The sequence below is a fragment of the Euleptes europaea genome, chromosome 21 (assembly GCF_029931775.1).
Source record: "Euleptes europaea isolate rEulEur1 chromosome 21, rEulEur1.hap1, whole genome shotgun sequence".
NCBI classification, from domain to species: Eukaryota; Metazoa; Chordata; class Lepidosauria; order Squamata; family Sphaerodactylidae; genus Euleptes; species Euleptes europaea.
The window spans coordinates 9,609,541-9,624,585 of NC_079332.1; the positions used below are offsets into that span (position 1 = coordinate 9,609,541).

Genomic DNA, 15,045 nt, shown 5'->3' on the forward strand with positions numbered 1-15,045 from the left:
GGAGGAGTGGGGAATCGAACCTGGTTCCTCCAGATCAGAGTCCACCCGCTCCAAACCACCGCTCTTAACCACTACACCACGCAAGCCATGCCCACTGCCCCCTCTGCTGAGTTGGCACCCCTAGCTGACGCTGGGGGTTGCCCGGCCCTGCAACCAGCACTTTGGGGACTGCTCCCACCTAGCGGAGTTTAGAAAAGCCGGAGTCCCAAATGAGCCATTTTAGAGGAGCAAGAGAGGGTTGGATCAGGGCCCCATCCTGCCCAGTCAACGGATCAGTAGGATTTCAGGGCGCTTTTTCTTTTTAAGCGGCACGTGTGTGGCTAAACGCTTCCCGAGCTGGATCAGACGCGTGATCACAGCCGTGCGGGATGCAAACAAGCTCCTGGTATGGGCTCGGTGGGAGAATCCAATGAGATGCAGAACAACGCTTTTTTTCATTTTTAATTTGGATCTGCGGGAAAGGTGCCTCGTCCGTCCAATTTCACTCCATCTAGAGACTCCAGACGTTGGGCGGCTGCTCCTGCTTCCCGAGAGAGGGCTAATCGGCAGCCAGGGAGGGAATCTTGCATACAAATGGGAATTCTCTGTGGCAGCTGTTATCGTTCCAGGATCGCAAAGCTAGAAAAGGGAGAGACGATGGGAAAACGGGGTATCAGATTTTAAAATGTCATTAACAGAGAGCTGGCGGAAATGAAATCAATGATGTAGTGTCTGACACAGTGACACTGATTTTTCAGCATCGCATTGTCAGTAACAACGGACAGGTGACCTCATAGGGTGGCCAACTTTGGGTTGGGAAATTCCTGGAGATTTAGGGGTGGCAAGGGTGGGGTTTGAGGAGGGGGGAGAAGAAGAAGAAGAAGAAGAAGAAGAAGAAGAAGAAGAAGAAGAAGAGGAGGAGGAGGAGGAGGAGGAAGAGGATGACAACGAGGACAAGGACAAGGACGAGGAGTTGGTTTTTATATGCCGACTTTCTCTACCACTTAATGGAGACTCAAACTGGCTTACAATCTCCTTCCCTTTCCCTTCCCACAACAGGCACCCTGTGAGGTGGGTGGGGCTGAGAGAGCTCTAACAGAGCTGTAACTTGCCCAAGGTCACCCAGCTGGCTTCGTGTGGAGGAGCAGGGAAACAAATCCAGTTCACCAGATTAGCCTCTGCCGTTCACACGGAGGAGTGGGGGAATCAAACTCGGTTCTCCAGATCAGACTCTACCGCTCTTAACCACTACACCACGCAGGGTATAATGCCATGTAGAGTCCAGCTTTCAAAGCGGCCATTTTCTCTAGGGGAGACCGGTTGTAATTTTGGGAGATCGCTGGGTTCCGTCTGGCAACTGGCAATCCTTACCAAAGTGGGCTTGGCTCTCCCGCTGGTGCAAGTCTGAACCTTTCTGCCTTGCTCAATTTCTATGTACAATTATTTTTTTAAAATCTTATTTTCTTGTATGGAGGAACCGCAGTCAGCCCAGATCCAGCCGGAGTGCTTTAGCATCTGTTTCTGAAAATTTTGCCCGGCGACTGCTTCCAAAAACAGACACTTTGGCATGCAGCGTTGCAAGCTGAGATTTATGGGATTTAGGTTTCCTGACAGAATTTCTCCACTGTGCATTTATTTATATATTTAGTTGCAGAAACATTTCCTATCCAAAGAAGTAAGCAATAATGTTAGAATACAGTAGCCCTCATTTTGCATCATGATTCACTTGTATAGGAGCATATAAAATTGTTGGATATTATGAGACATGCAACCATCCAACCTCCTCTCTTAACCCACCATGTCCTGCCCTCCCCACTTGTTAACAATTTATGATTAAGATGGAGGAAAAGATAAAATTAACACAGTAAGGGATAATGCTAGCAAACATGTGTTATTGTTAAAATAATATTAATAATAATAATAATAATAAGCGTTTTTATATGCCGATTTTCTCACCACTTAAGGAAGAATCAAACCGGCTTACAATAGCCTTCCCTTCCCCACCCCACAACAGACACCCTGGGAGGTAGGTGGGGCTGAGAGAGTGTGACTAGCCTAAGGTCACCAGCTGGCTTCGTGTGGGGAATCAAACCCGGTTCTCCAGATCAGAGTCCTCCGCTCCAAACCACCGCTCTTAACCACAACACAGAATTCATAAATGTGTATGGCAATTTATAAGGGTCAAGGTCTTTGCCCCCAAGGACCTTACAATCTAAGCTTGCCCATAGGGTAGTCCACAGAAGTAGGGAAAGGGATATGTATACCACCTACCGCTACTGTATCTGTACCAGATCTGCACACAGTCTTCTTCCTCTGGCTTAGTGTGGATCCCGTCATCTGGCTGGCTGCCATCCCAGTAGTTATAATCATACGGTGAGCCGTCTGTCCATTCAAAATTGCTTTCCTGCCAAAGAGAGCCCCGGGGGTGTTAGAGATGGAAACAGAGCTGAAACGATGTCGTCATGGGCTTTATCCAACAAAGGTGGAAAACTCAAAGGGTGAAGACATCGGACTCATCCGGAGAATGTGGATAGCCAGCCATGCAGCTTGAACCAAGAAAAAATTATAGCAGGATAACACCCAGGTGGGAATGGCCGCGATTCAATCAGACTGGCCGTCGGGGAGCAGAGCTGAAAGATGGAAGTCCATTCCCTGCCCAGATGGCCATTTGCCCTGCGGGGCAATTTGAAACCTGCTCCGATCAGCACCACCTAATCGAATGAAGTTGGCCACATATCCTGCAAAGGGTGGACCATCATGGTCTGAAATTTCTCCCCAAGCTTTCTTTTTTTTTTAATTAACATCTAGCCTGATATTCTGGAGAATTTATTTACATTAAGAACATAAGAACATAAGAAAAGCCCTGCTGGATCAGACCCAGGCCCATCCAGTCCAGCAGTCTGTTCACACAGTGGCCAACCAGGGGCCTCTAGGAAGTCACTAACAAGACGACTGCAGCAGCACCATCCTGCCTGTGTTTCACACCACCAAATATATTCAGCATGCTCGTCTGATCCATGACCAGTATCCATTTTGACTAGTAGCCATGGATACCCCTCTCCTCCATGAGCATGTCCACTCCCCTCTTCAAGCCTTCCAAGTTGGCAGCCATCACCACATCCTGGGGCAGGGAGTCCCACAGTTTAACTGTGTGTTGTGTCAAGAAATATTTCCTTGTATCAGTTTTGAATCTCTCGCCCTCCAGCTTCAGCAGATGACCCCGCGTTCTAGTATTATGAGAGAGGGAGAAAAGCTTCTCCTTGTCCACTCTCTCCAAACCATGCATATAACATTATTTATAGTCTGCCTTTTTCATTGAGACTCAAGGCGGATTACACAGTGCAGAAAGAAGCTCATGTCAATAGGGTTGCCAATAGGGTTCCCCCTGGCTACCGGCAGGGGATTGGGGGGATAGGGTTGCCAGATCCACGTTGGGAAACTCCTGGAGATTTGGGGATGGAGCCTGGGGAGGACAGGGACCTCAGTGGGATGCAGTGCCCACTGAAGAGTCCACCCTCCAAAGCATCCATTCCCTCCAGGGGAACTGATCTCTGTAATCTGGAGAGGAGCTGTAATTCCAGGGGATCCCCAGGTCCCACCTGGAGGCTGGCATCCCTACGTCACAACGAATGAGCTGCCAATCCGAGTAGACAATACTGACTTTGATGGACCAAGGGTCTGGTTCAGTAGAAGGCAGCTTCATGTGTTCATGTGTCGCACAGGAAAGCACTAGATGTAGCCAGATGATGTCAAAATATACCTGTCTGAGGTCATTCAGTCCTGTCCAGATATCAGTGGGTATTCCAGGCACGCGACTGTTGACCAAATCGTATACGAATACGTTCTCTTCCCAGCTGCCAAACAAATAGGAATACGTAAGATGAAGAGGCAATCCACCAGAGGGTTTGCGTAGTAAGAGTCAACAACGCCGTTGGGAACGGCAACTGATATGACACACCATTTGGGTTTGAGCTGAATCATTGTCCTGCAAAAAGTATCAAAGGTAATGTGCTAATCATTGTCCTGTAATGATTCAGCTCAAACCCAACCCCTTTCTGACTATATATTCCTCTTCCTACACCCTTGACACTGAGAGACGCTGTTCTTCAGTGTTACTCCTCTGAAGATGCCTGCCACAGCTGCTGGCGAAACATCAGGAAAGAAAATACCAAGACCACGGTTACACAGCCCGGATAACCTACAAGAACCAAGGAGACAGGATAGTTTAGTGGTTACATCCTCGGCCTCGGGCAAGGGAGACTCTGACCCCCGTTCAGATTTTAACTTGGATGCAAAAGTGTCAACATTTAACACACTGGGTCACACCATAAGTCTCCTCTCCGCTGCTTAGCAGAGGAAGCCATTTTTAGGTCCAGTGGAAATTCTGGCATGGCGGTCACGTCCGGCCAATGCTGTCTGGATAAGGCCTTTGCTTTCGTCCTAAGCGTGCGGAAAACCTCTCTTAGAAGAAGAGTTGGTTTTGATATGCCAACTTTCTCTACCACTTAAGGAAGAACCAAACCGGCTCGTGGTCACCTTTCCCTTCCCCTCCCCACAACAGACACCCTGTGAGGTAGATGGGGCTGAGAGAACTGTGACTAGCCCAAGGTCACCCAGCTGGCTTTGTGTGTAGGAGCGGAGAAACAAACCCAGTTCACCAGATTAGCCTCCGCCGCGCATGCGGAGGAGCGGGGAATCGAACCCGGTTCTCCAGATCAGACTCCACCGCTCCCAACCACCGCTCTTGACCACTCCACCACGCCGGCTCTTAGGGTACTTTCCACACCCTGGCCGTGTGCCAAAAGGCAGAAACGGCTTTGACCGAAAGACTGCCGGCTGCTCAATCCTCACCTGTGAATGGAAGCCAGCTTGGCCGATTTGAGACCAATGGAAAACTCGGCACAGTACAAATCCGCCTCGGCCCACGTTTTGTTGATGGGGAAGTATCTGTAGCAGTATCCTTCATATTCAGTCCAGAAGAGAGGGCAAGCGTAGGACAGGACTGGGTCTGGCAACGCTGACAGAAGGGGTAAAAATCTGTTAGAGATGGCATAAAGGGCTGGAGCTGGCCTTTCTTAATCAACGGGGCCGCCATATTTCCAGGTGGGTTCCCAAGGAATGAACGGCGCACCAGTGGTTGCTTCATAAAGGTAAAAGTAAAGGTCCCCTGTGCAAGCACCGGGTCATTCTTGACCCATGGGGTGATGTCACATCCTGACATTTACTAGGCAGACTATTTTTATGGGCTGGTTTGCCAGTGCCTTCCCCAGTCATCTCCCCTTTACCCCCAGCAAGTGGGTCCTCATTTGACCGACCTCAGAAGGATGGAAGGCTGAGTCCACCTGGAGCCGGCGACCTGAAACCAACTTCCGTCGGGATCGAACTCAGGTCGTGAGCAGAGCTTGGACTGCAGTCCTGCAGCTTACCACTCTGCACCACGGGGCTTCATACCCCAACAAAAAAAATGTAGAACTGTATTGCCAAGTTCCTTGGAGGAATGGTGGAATAAATAGGTCATGGGGGGGGGGGACTCTTGGGTGGGGTGGGTCAGTGCTCCAGGTGGCGCGGTGCGCTCCTCAGCTACAGCTCTGGTGGGGTATTGTCAAAACGCTTCTTCTCCTAGAACAGTTGTTACAGGGGACACCATCCCCTTGCTTTTGGTCTCGGGAAGTGCCAGGCTCAGGAAGCCGTTCCGGTCTCAAGAGCGGCCCGCAACCGTGGCCAGAATGAATGAACAGCCGCTGTCACGTCTTTGCGTCTCAACGCGACAGATCACAGACGGCGCAAGAAAAGGAAGTCCGGTAGGAGCCAGTGGAAACAAAGATAAAGGGTCCTCGGAAGCACGGATTAGATAAAGGGCAGTGCACAGGGAAAGACGTCTGCGTCTTTCAAGCACGGCCCATCCCATTCCCTCCTGCCAATCTCACTCAAAGCAGGGATCGGACGTTTCGGAGAGGCGGCCGAACACAAGTAGTTCAGTTTCCGAGGGGAGCCTTATCAGGAATTCCCTTGTCTGAAGAACGAGGGCTTCTTCACGCAACCGGTAACTGGAGCGATGTTGTGATGGCCGTTACCTTTAAAACTAGACCAATCTGTGGGGTGTCACAGTCATTAGCGGCCATGGTGGCTAAGGGGAACCTCTGTGATCGCAGAATGTAAGATTTGAGAATACCTGTTTGATGAAGCCAGTGGGTAAGAAAAGGAACGCAATGCTAGATTGCATGGACCTTTGGTCTAATCTAACCTTTGTGCCAATCTTTTTATGGGATTTGGTTTGACTGGATTGAGCATAGAAAACATAAAAAAAAAACATAGGGCTGGATGGGACCTCAAGGGTCATCTAGTCCAACCCCCTGCACAACAGAGGAAATTCACATCAATCTCCTTTCCCGTTGAATCAGACCGTTAGCCCATATTGTCTACTCTTCCTGGCCCCGACTCTTTAGGGTCTCGGGTCTTTTCGCGAACCCGATCTTTAAATTGCAAATCCCAGGCATGGAACCGGAGGCCTTCTGCAAGCCAAGAAGGAACAGTACCACCAAACCATGTCCCCAGCCATGGTTGGGCATGGCTTTTGGCATTACCACATTCAGGCTACACTACAGAACCAGCGTGGTGTAGTGGTTAAGAGCGGTGGTTTGGAGCGGTGGATTCTGATCTGGAGAACCAGGTTTGATTCCCCCGCTCCTCCACGTGAGCGGCGGAGGCTGATCTGGAGAACTGGGTTTGATTCCTCGCTCCTACACACGAAGCCAGCGGGGTGACCTTGGGCTAGTCACACTCTCTCAGCCCCAACTACCTCCCAGGGTGTCTGTTGTGGGGAGGGGAAGGGAAGGTGGTTGTAAGCTGGGTTGATTCTTCCTTAAGTGGTAGAGAAAGTCGGCATTTAAAAACCAACCTTCTCCTAGAAAGAATCCACAAGACACGTGAGCGGTTCCTCTTTGAAAAAAAGAGACTGAAATGCAGTCACAAGGGGGGGTGGATTTCAATTTGATTCAACGTAATGGGGACGCCATGCTTAATCCTTTCCACATAGGTCGTTTCCCCCAATGAAAATAAGTCTCCCAGCGGCTTTCTCTGCCTGCAGGAAAACAACTAAAAAGTTGTTTTTTTGTGCCTATGGGGGCAAAGGCATTTTGGGGAGGGCAACTTAACAAATCGAGACACGGACCCAGAAATAACTAGAGGTGTCGCCAAACATTTGGCAATAGTCCTGCCTTTGAAGTTACAATAACGTTAAATCATGTGCTAAACAGAAATATTATCAATGCACAGTCTATATTGCTCCCTATAAAGATATTTATCAGTTCCTATATTTGTAATTTAAAATAATTTATGAATTCCAAGATTTTAAAGCCATACTGTTTATAATATTCTATCACTCTATGGTGTTGTGAGTTTTGTTTTTATCTCGTGTATCTTTTAAATATTTTAACCTTCTATGGTGTTGTAAATTTTATTTTTGTCTTATGTATGTTGCGCTCAAGATCTTTGGTCGGATGAGCTTGAAATAAAAGGAAACAAACTGGATTGAGTAAGGTGGGTACCGCGTCCCCAGTATCATAGAATCATAGAGTTGGAAGGCACCACCAGGGTCATCTAGTCCAACCCCCTGCACAATGCAGGAAATTCACAACTACCTCCCCCCCACACCCCCAGTGACCCCTACTCCATGCCCAGAAGATGGCCAAAGTGCCCTCCCTCTCATCATCTGCTTAAGGTCATGGAATCAGCAGTGCTGACAGATGGCCATCTAGACTCTGCTTAAAAACTTCCAGGGAAGGAGAGCTTACCACCTCCCGAGGAAGCCTGTTTCTCTGAGGAACCGCTCTAACTGTTAGGAAATGCTTCCTAATGTCTAGACAGAAACTCTTTTGATTTAAGTTCAACCCGTTGTTTCTGGTTCGACCTTCTGGGTCAACTTGGCACCCTCCTCTCTGTGACAGCTCTTCAAGTCCTTGAAGATGGTTATCATGACCCCTCTCAGTCTTCTCTTCTTCAGGCTAAACATCCCCAGCTCCTTCAACCCTGCTGTGTCCTGTGATCGAGAGAATGAGTTTTAGGCACCGATTTCAGGCGTCCGGCACGGTCCTTTTGGGAGAATCTGGACGATGCCCCCACCTCCCAGCTTAGAGCAAAAGAGGGAACAAAGCCCATTCAAGCCATTTCGTCTTTTCGATAGTCTACGCCAGTTGCCCCCAGTCGGTAGCATGAATTTGATGGGCTTCAATGCACAAGAGAGGACCGCAGGAATGCGAAGGCCAAACGGGTTGGAGAAGAAAGCCAGGCTCTGGGGTCAACCTCTAATTAGCACCTTCTTCGCAGGTAGCTTCTGCTCATTCTCTGGAAGAGCGGCCATTAGGCTTCTTAACTCCCAGGGTACAGTAATTGGAGCTGCCATGTCTGGCCCAATTTGCCAATGGGACTTTTTTGGGGGGGAAAGGCAAAAGAATCTAATATAGCCATTGCGGAAGCCCATAGCGGGAAGCTTTTGACGTCAGGCAGACTCTCCCATTAACCGAAAATGGAAAATGTTATTTTAAAGCTGAGGTTTTTAGCTAATTTATTTATCTGTTTAAGAATTATATATCCCCTGGTTTTAAATACTGCATCTTTTAATTCTGCTTTTTTAATTGATAGGAATATTTTAATGGCTTCGCCGTATTCATAAATCTGAGCAGCAGTCACATATAAAGTCCGCTGCTTAAAGTTGGGTCACGGCGACTAGATTATATATATTTTTTAATTTTTCTTTTAATATTTAGTGAATCTTAGTTTCTTAAATATTAGTCAGGAATTTTAACCAGGTATTGTCTTTTTAAAATCTATGTAATCTTTTATCTCATGTATAGGTGATACAAATGTCTTACTGGCATATGCCGTACCCATAAACCTGATTCTGAGACTCTCCCATTCCTATTTCATCGTCTTCTCCCTTCCCACTCTGCATTCCACCCAGAGAGCCAGCGTGGTGTAGTGGTTCAGGTGTAGGACTAGGATCTGGAAAACCCAGGTTCGAAACTTGCTGGGGGATCTTGGGCCAGTCACATACTCTCAGCCTCGACCCTGGCAAGTATTTCATAGAATCGTAGAATCACAGAGGTGGAAGGGGCCACCAGGGTCATCTAGTCCAACCCCCTGCACAATGCAGGAAATTCACAACTACCTCCCACTCCCCATACACCCAGTGGCCCCTACTCCATGCCCAGAAGATGCCCCCCTAAAAAAAAAACCTCCAGGATCCCTGGCCAATCTGGCCTGGAGGAAAATTGCTTCCTCACCCCATGGAATACCAGGGGTGTGACATGGAGGCAGGCAACGGCAAACCACCTCCGAACATCTCTTGCCTTGAAAACCCGACGGGGTCATTATAAGTCAACTGTGACCTGATGGCCCTTTCCACCACCACCATCCCAACTCTTCCATTCCAGCGTTTACTCATCCACTGCACCCACACACCTCTTTCTCCTCTCCAGCACACCCTACCCTGGGTCTTGTTTCTTTGTCTTGCTTGTAAGTAAAGGAGTGCTAAGAGAATGCAGCCCAAAGAGAGAATGCTGGAATGGGCCTATTATTTATTGGGGTGGGGAGGTGGAGGGAGACTTGGGTGCGTTTCGATGTGCATAATTTTATTGGAGGGCTCACTATGGAAATGCATGCCCTGTGTTTTTTTGGGGGGGGGGGGTAGGCGTGCCGCTTTCTCCCCGAGAAAGAATACAGGAAAACCGGTTCTCTACAGTGTCTTTACGCCACCATGTATTATCAATACAAACACTGCCGGGACATGAGATTCACAGACACCCTGGCGATTTATAAGCGATCACCCTTTGTAACGGGGGTGGGGGTGGCCTGGCAGTTGCCTTTCCATTCATTTTACACAGAAGCAATTAAAGCTGGTAGCGACTGCAGAGAGCAAGTAGAAAAGACCCCTTGGTGGGAAAAGTTTCGCTCAAGTTGTGAAATTAGCAGGGGGGGAAACCATTTACATGGCCTTTAAATTCATCTCAATTCTGGCTAAGACATCCACTACCAAACCTTGTTGTTTAATTCATTACTGGGGTGGGAGAAAGACTGGGGGGGGGGGTTTTCCACACTGGCTCCCAACTCGATGACCCCCCCCCAACCAAACTGCACTGGGGGGGGGTCTTGCATCCAGTTCTCCTTTGTTTAATAGGAATTTCTACTCACCTTGACTGATCTTGATATTGGTGTGCGGGAAAGCGCGGACGAGGAGGAAAGCGCCGGAGAGGATTGCGTAGAAGCTCCATCCGAGCATCATCACGGACAGAGGTCTCCTGGCCAGGGATGCAGAAAGCCGGCTGCCTGACGCCTTCCCTCCTCTCTGCGTCCCCGCGTCGTGCCACGGAGGATACTGGAGCAGCTGCAGAGAGGATCTGCGGGTCTCTCCCTCCCCCCCAAAGCACAAACTTTCAATGAGGACATACACCAAAAGCCAGCCAAGCGTCTGGCTGCACATGCCCTCTTCTTTCACCTCCCTCCACCACCCCCACCCACCGCCCACATACACACATGCTCACATCAAAACAGAGAATCCCAGACAGGACAAGAATGAAACGGGAGCTGGAAATTCTTGCCTGAGTTAAGGCACCGTTGGATGGAAATACGCTTTCGAAAGGGCTTTTTCTTAATGGATCTGAGAATACAGTAGGTTTTTATACCCCGCTTTTCTCTACCTTAAAGAGTCTCAGAGCGGCTTACAATCACGTTCCTCGCCCCACGACAGGCACCTTGCGAGGCAGGTGGGGCCGAGGCAGTCCGGAGAGAACTGTGACTGGCCCAGGGTCGCCCAGCAGGCTTCATGTGGAGGAGCGGGGAATCGAACCCGGTTCTCCAGATTAGAGTCCGCTGCTCTTAACCACTACGCCGCGCTGGATAGAAGATATAAGGGCCCCGATGCCTTCTTTTTGGTGCGCCACCTCCGCAAGCAGATGCGATTATGAACCTGTACAGCTTCCTGAAAGAATACATCAGAGATTTATGATCAGATTTCCCAGAACTGTTATGCATGGCCGTTGCCCTCGCCGTTTTCAAATCCGAAATAAAACAGGCCTCTGAAAATGCAAGCAAAAATGCGGGGAAAGGCAAGGGGAGAGGCGAGGCGACCTCTGAGGGTCGGAAGACCCAACGTTGTTGGAGGGGTGACGGTGAGGGAAACAGCCATGCATGAAAGACCCCCCCTGTACTTTCCCCACCTTAAAAAGCAATTGGGGTGGGGAGGATGTCGATTGGGGACATGGCTCTGGTGATATAAAGGTACTTTCGCATATATTGTCAAGGCCAGCCAATCCATTAAGCGCGGCTTTACCATATTGAGTACAAAATTTAGCTAGACAAACACCTGGTTTAGTACCTTATCCCTAGATTGCCTGTTATATAGGGGAAAAGGTAGTAGCAGCTCCCCATGATTCAGCCCCAATGTTCTGATTAAAGCCGAGGCATCATTACCCAATCTGGCATTAAAACCACCAGCTAAAACTATTTCAATCGAGGGGAATTTCTGAATTGGAAAGCCCCCGATATAATCACCAAGGAGTTTCCATTGGAGATATAAGTTATGTCCAGGTGATCGTGATAAAATTTATTGTCTGCGGCCGAAGGCCATCAGCAATCCTGTGAGGTAGCATGGGCGGAGAGCGACTGGCCCTTGCCACTCTGGACAGAATCCCAACGCAAATGATCCAATGCTCCTCTAGACAATCAATCAATCAATTAGTCCCCGCATATAGAAAAACTAGCATGTCAGGGCAAAGGTTAGGTTCGACCTTTTACTTGACGCGCTTGTTTTCTAGGTCCGGAGGTGGGGGGAAGGATATTGCGTACCAATGAGAAGTCAACCGTGCAAGTCCTCACCTGCAGTTTGAGGCCGCCCAGGCCAGACACAGGTTTTCCACCTCGGCGAGAACTGGGCCGTAGACGTGCACCAAGCAAAGGTCTTGGGATTAGACTGTTTTGGCTGGAAGGTGCTGTAGATTTTTCCACGGTTGATGAAACCCAGCGTGAGTTTAGGCCAAGGACACGAAAGAATGCACATCTCTCCCCAGTTAGCAATTCAGACTTTCAGCTGGAATGAAGGGGGACACGTCCTTGCGCTGTTCGGTGCCCTGTTATGACAGAGAAGTACTTCCACGACAGGTATACACGGATAACTGTAGAAGAATCGCAGGGCAATCCTAAGCAAAGTTATGCCTTTCTAAGTCAACTGAAGCCAATGGACTTGTGTGTGTTAAGTGCCGTCAAGTCGCTTCTGACTCATGGCGACCCTATGAATGAAAGCCCTCCAAAATGTCCTATCTTTGACAGCCTTGCTCAGATCTTGCAAATTGAAGGCGGTGGCTTCCTTTATTGGACTTGGAACAGCGTAATTAGGATTGCAGAGTAAGGAGCACATGGAACCATGTATCGGCACCATTCCTGCCGATTCAACCACCGCATCACCCCCAAACCTTCTCCACGCCAGGCTGATTTTAGGCAAAGGAATACAGCTTCTCCAAACGAAGCTTGCCTCTAAGCTGCATTTGACATCTTTTGGGTTAAGAGGTTTGCGGCTGACGTGGAGGTCACCGGTTATCAGAAAGGGCTGACAGGGGTGACCGGGAATTACAGGTGGGGTCAAGACCCTTTTCAGCCTCAGCAATCGGAGAAGCCGAGCCATCCCATGTCTCGAGGCCACTGGGCACCCCTGTGACCTAAAGGGCTTAGCCATGGAGCGGAAGGACAATAAGGAGGTGGAGGAGGAGGAGGAGGAGGAGGAGGAGGAGGAGAAGGAGAAGGAGAAGGAGAAGGAGAAGGAGAAGGAGAAGGAGGAGGAGGAGGAGGAGGAGGAGGAGGAGGAGGAGTTGGTTTTTATGTGCTGACTTTCTCAACCTTTTAAGGAGAATCAAACTGGCTTTGGAGCGGTAGACTCTAATCTGGAGAACCAGGTTTGATTCCCCACTCCTCCACACGAGTGGCGAGGCTAATCTGGTGAACCAGGTTTGTTTCCCCACTCCTACACACGAAGCCAGCTGGGTGACCCTTCGGCTAGTCACAGTTCTCTCAGCCCCACCTACCTCACAGGATGTCTGTTGCGGGGAGGGGAAGGTGATTGTAAGCCAGTTTGATTCTTCCTGAAGTGGTAGAGAAAGTCAGCATATAAAAACCAACTCTCCTTGTTCTCTCTCCACAGCAGACACCTTGTGAGGTAGGTGGGGCTGAGAGAGTTCAGAGAGAACTGTAACTGGCCCAAGGTCACCCACCTGGCTTCATGTGGAGGAGCGGGGACTCAAACCCGGCTCACCAGATTAGCCTCCTGCCGCTCATGTGGAGGAGTGGGGAATCGAACCCGGTTCTCCAGATCAGAGTCTACTGCTCCTAACCACTACACCATGGTGGCTCACGTGAAGCATCCAGTAGCTGAAAGAGAACTGTGGGATCGAATTGGCTGGTGGGGGCCTGAGTTTTTGTAAGGCCATCGGCTGGTACTTGCTTGGGTCAGGTGGGGGTTGGTTGAAAGTTACAGGCAAGGGGGTGGCAGGTAGGGGATCTCCAGGGAGATGTACTAGATGGATCTGAGGACGCGGAGCAGGCCAGGAAGGCCGAGTCAACCTTGAGCCGGCTGCCTGAAACCAACATCCGTCGGGATCGAACTCAGGTCGTGAGCAGAGCTTGGACTGCAGTACTGCAGCTTACCACTCTGCGCCACGGGGCTCTTCTTTACAAAAACCCCAAACGGTCAAAAAAAAAATCACCTTGACCTCAGTTGACACAAATAAATGGATCTTTATTTTCCATAAATATACATTCTCAGACATTATGTTGTGGCCCCCCACCCCACCCCCCAAAAAAGTGTACAGAAGTACCCAAACTTTTAATTTACATGAACCTTTTCCTTCACACGTGGCAAAGTCAACACATTTTTGGCTTTCGGAGTGGGTTTTGGTGTGTGGGATTGGTACTGTGAAGGCTCTCCGATGACACTACACCTCGTATACACCCCAAACCAACTTGGGGGGTGCAATGGTTTCTCCCAGTCCACAGTGAACCAAAAACCAGCCCTTCATTGTTCTGGAGGGGAGCTCGATAACGGCGAAATCGAGAGATGGAGAAGTCAACACATTGCCGCTTCCTGCTCCAGGGCGCGATCCCCCAACATCTCCAGCACAAAGACCTCAAGGGAACAGATGGTGGGAAAGGCCCTTTTCTGCTTGAGACGCTGGAGAGCGTAAAAGGTTCTAAAAACAGACCCTTCGTCACAAAAGGGTTTAGAAAAAACTTCAAATGCCTCCCCTTTTCCTGCTACCTGTCTGCATTTGGAGAACACACTAGAATAAGAAGGAAAACTGCCAGCTCACACGCTCCTCTCACCTGCTCTCCTTCATTCTCTCCTTGTGCAAGGGTAGAAAATTGAGGACTTCTGGTCACAGTTTCCCAAGAAGAAGAAAGAAGGAAGAAGAAAGGAGAAGAAAGAAGAAGGAGTTGGTTTTTATATGCCGACTTTCTCTACCACTTAAGGGAGACTCAGACCGGCTTACAATCACCTTCCCTTCCCAACTCCACAACAGACATCCTGTGAGGTGGGGAGGGGGCTGAGAGAGCTGTGACTAGCCCAAGGTCACCCAGCCGGCTTCCTGTGTAGGATCAGGAGTGGCTGGAGGATGCTGGCTGGAGGATTCCTTGCCTTCAGAACTATACCCGCTTTGCTTGCTGGGGGGCATGTCCACATGACCGTGGTGCTGTAACGGCCCTCTTTCCAGGATTCCTCCATCCTCACCATGCTTGTTCCCAAACCTTGTTTTACTCCAATTGCTATACACCACATTGGTTAGGCCGCACCTGGAGTACTGTGTGCAGTTCTGGAGGCCTCACTTCAAGAACACATGGAGCCGCTTTCTACTGAATCAGGCCCTCGGTCCATCAAAGTCAGTATTGTCTACTCGGACCGGCAGCGGCTCTCCAGGGTCTCAGGCAGGGGTCTTTCACATCACCCACTTGCCTGGTCCCTTTAACGGGAGATGCCGGGGATTGAACCTGGGACCCTTCTGCACGCCAAGCTGATGCTCTACCACT

The 15,045-nt window shown here is 49.5% G+C and overlaps 1 protein-coding gene across 1 annotated transcript; it reads right to left on the reverse strand.

Annotated features, from left to right (window-relative positions):
- Positions 1-516: 516 nt before the first annotated feature.
- On the reverse strand, positions 517-10,255 carry CLEC19A (C-type lectin domain containing 19A). Its single transcript, XM_056866440.1, has 5 exons — positions 10,168-10,255; positions 4,831-4,996; positions 3,740-3,833; positions 2,251-2,383; positions 517-618 (listed from the first exon to the last, which is right to left on the reverse strand). Exons 1-5 carry the CDS (start codon positions 10,253-10,255, stop codon positions 539-541), a joined length of 561 nt encoding a protein of 186 aa, XP_056722418.1. The 3' UTR covers positions 517-538.
- Positions 10,256-15,045: the final 4,790 nt, after the last annotated feature.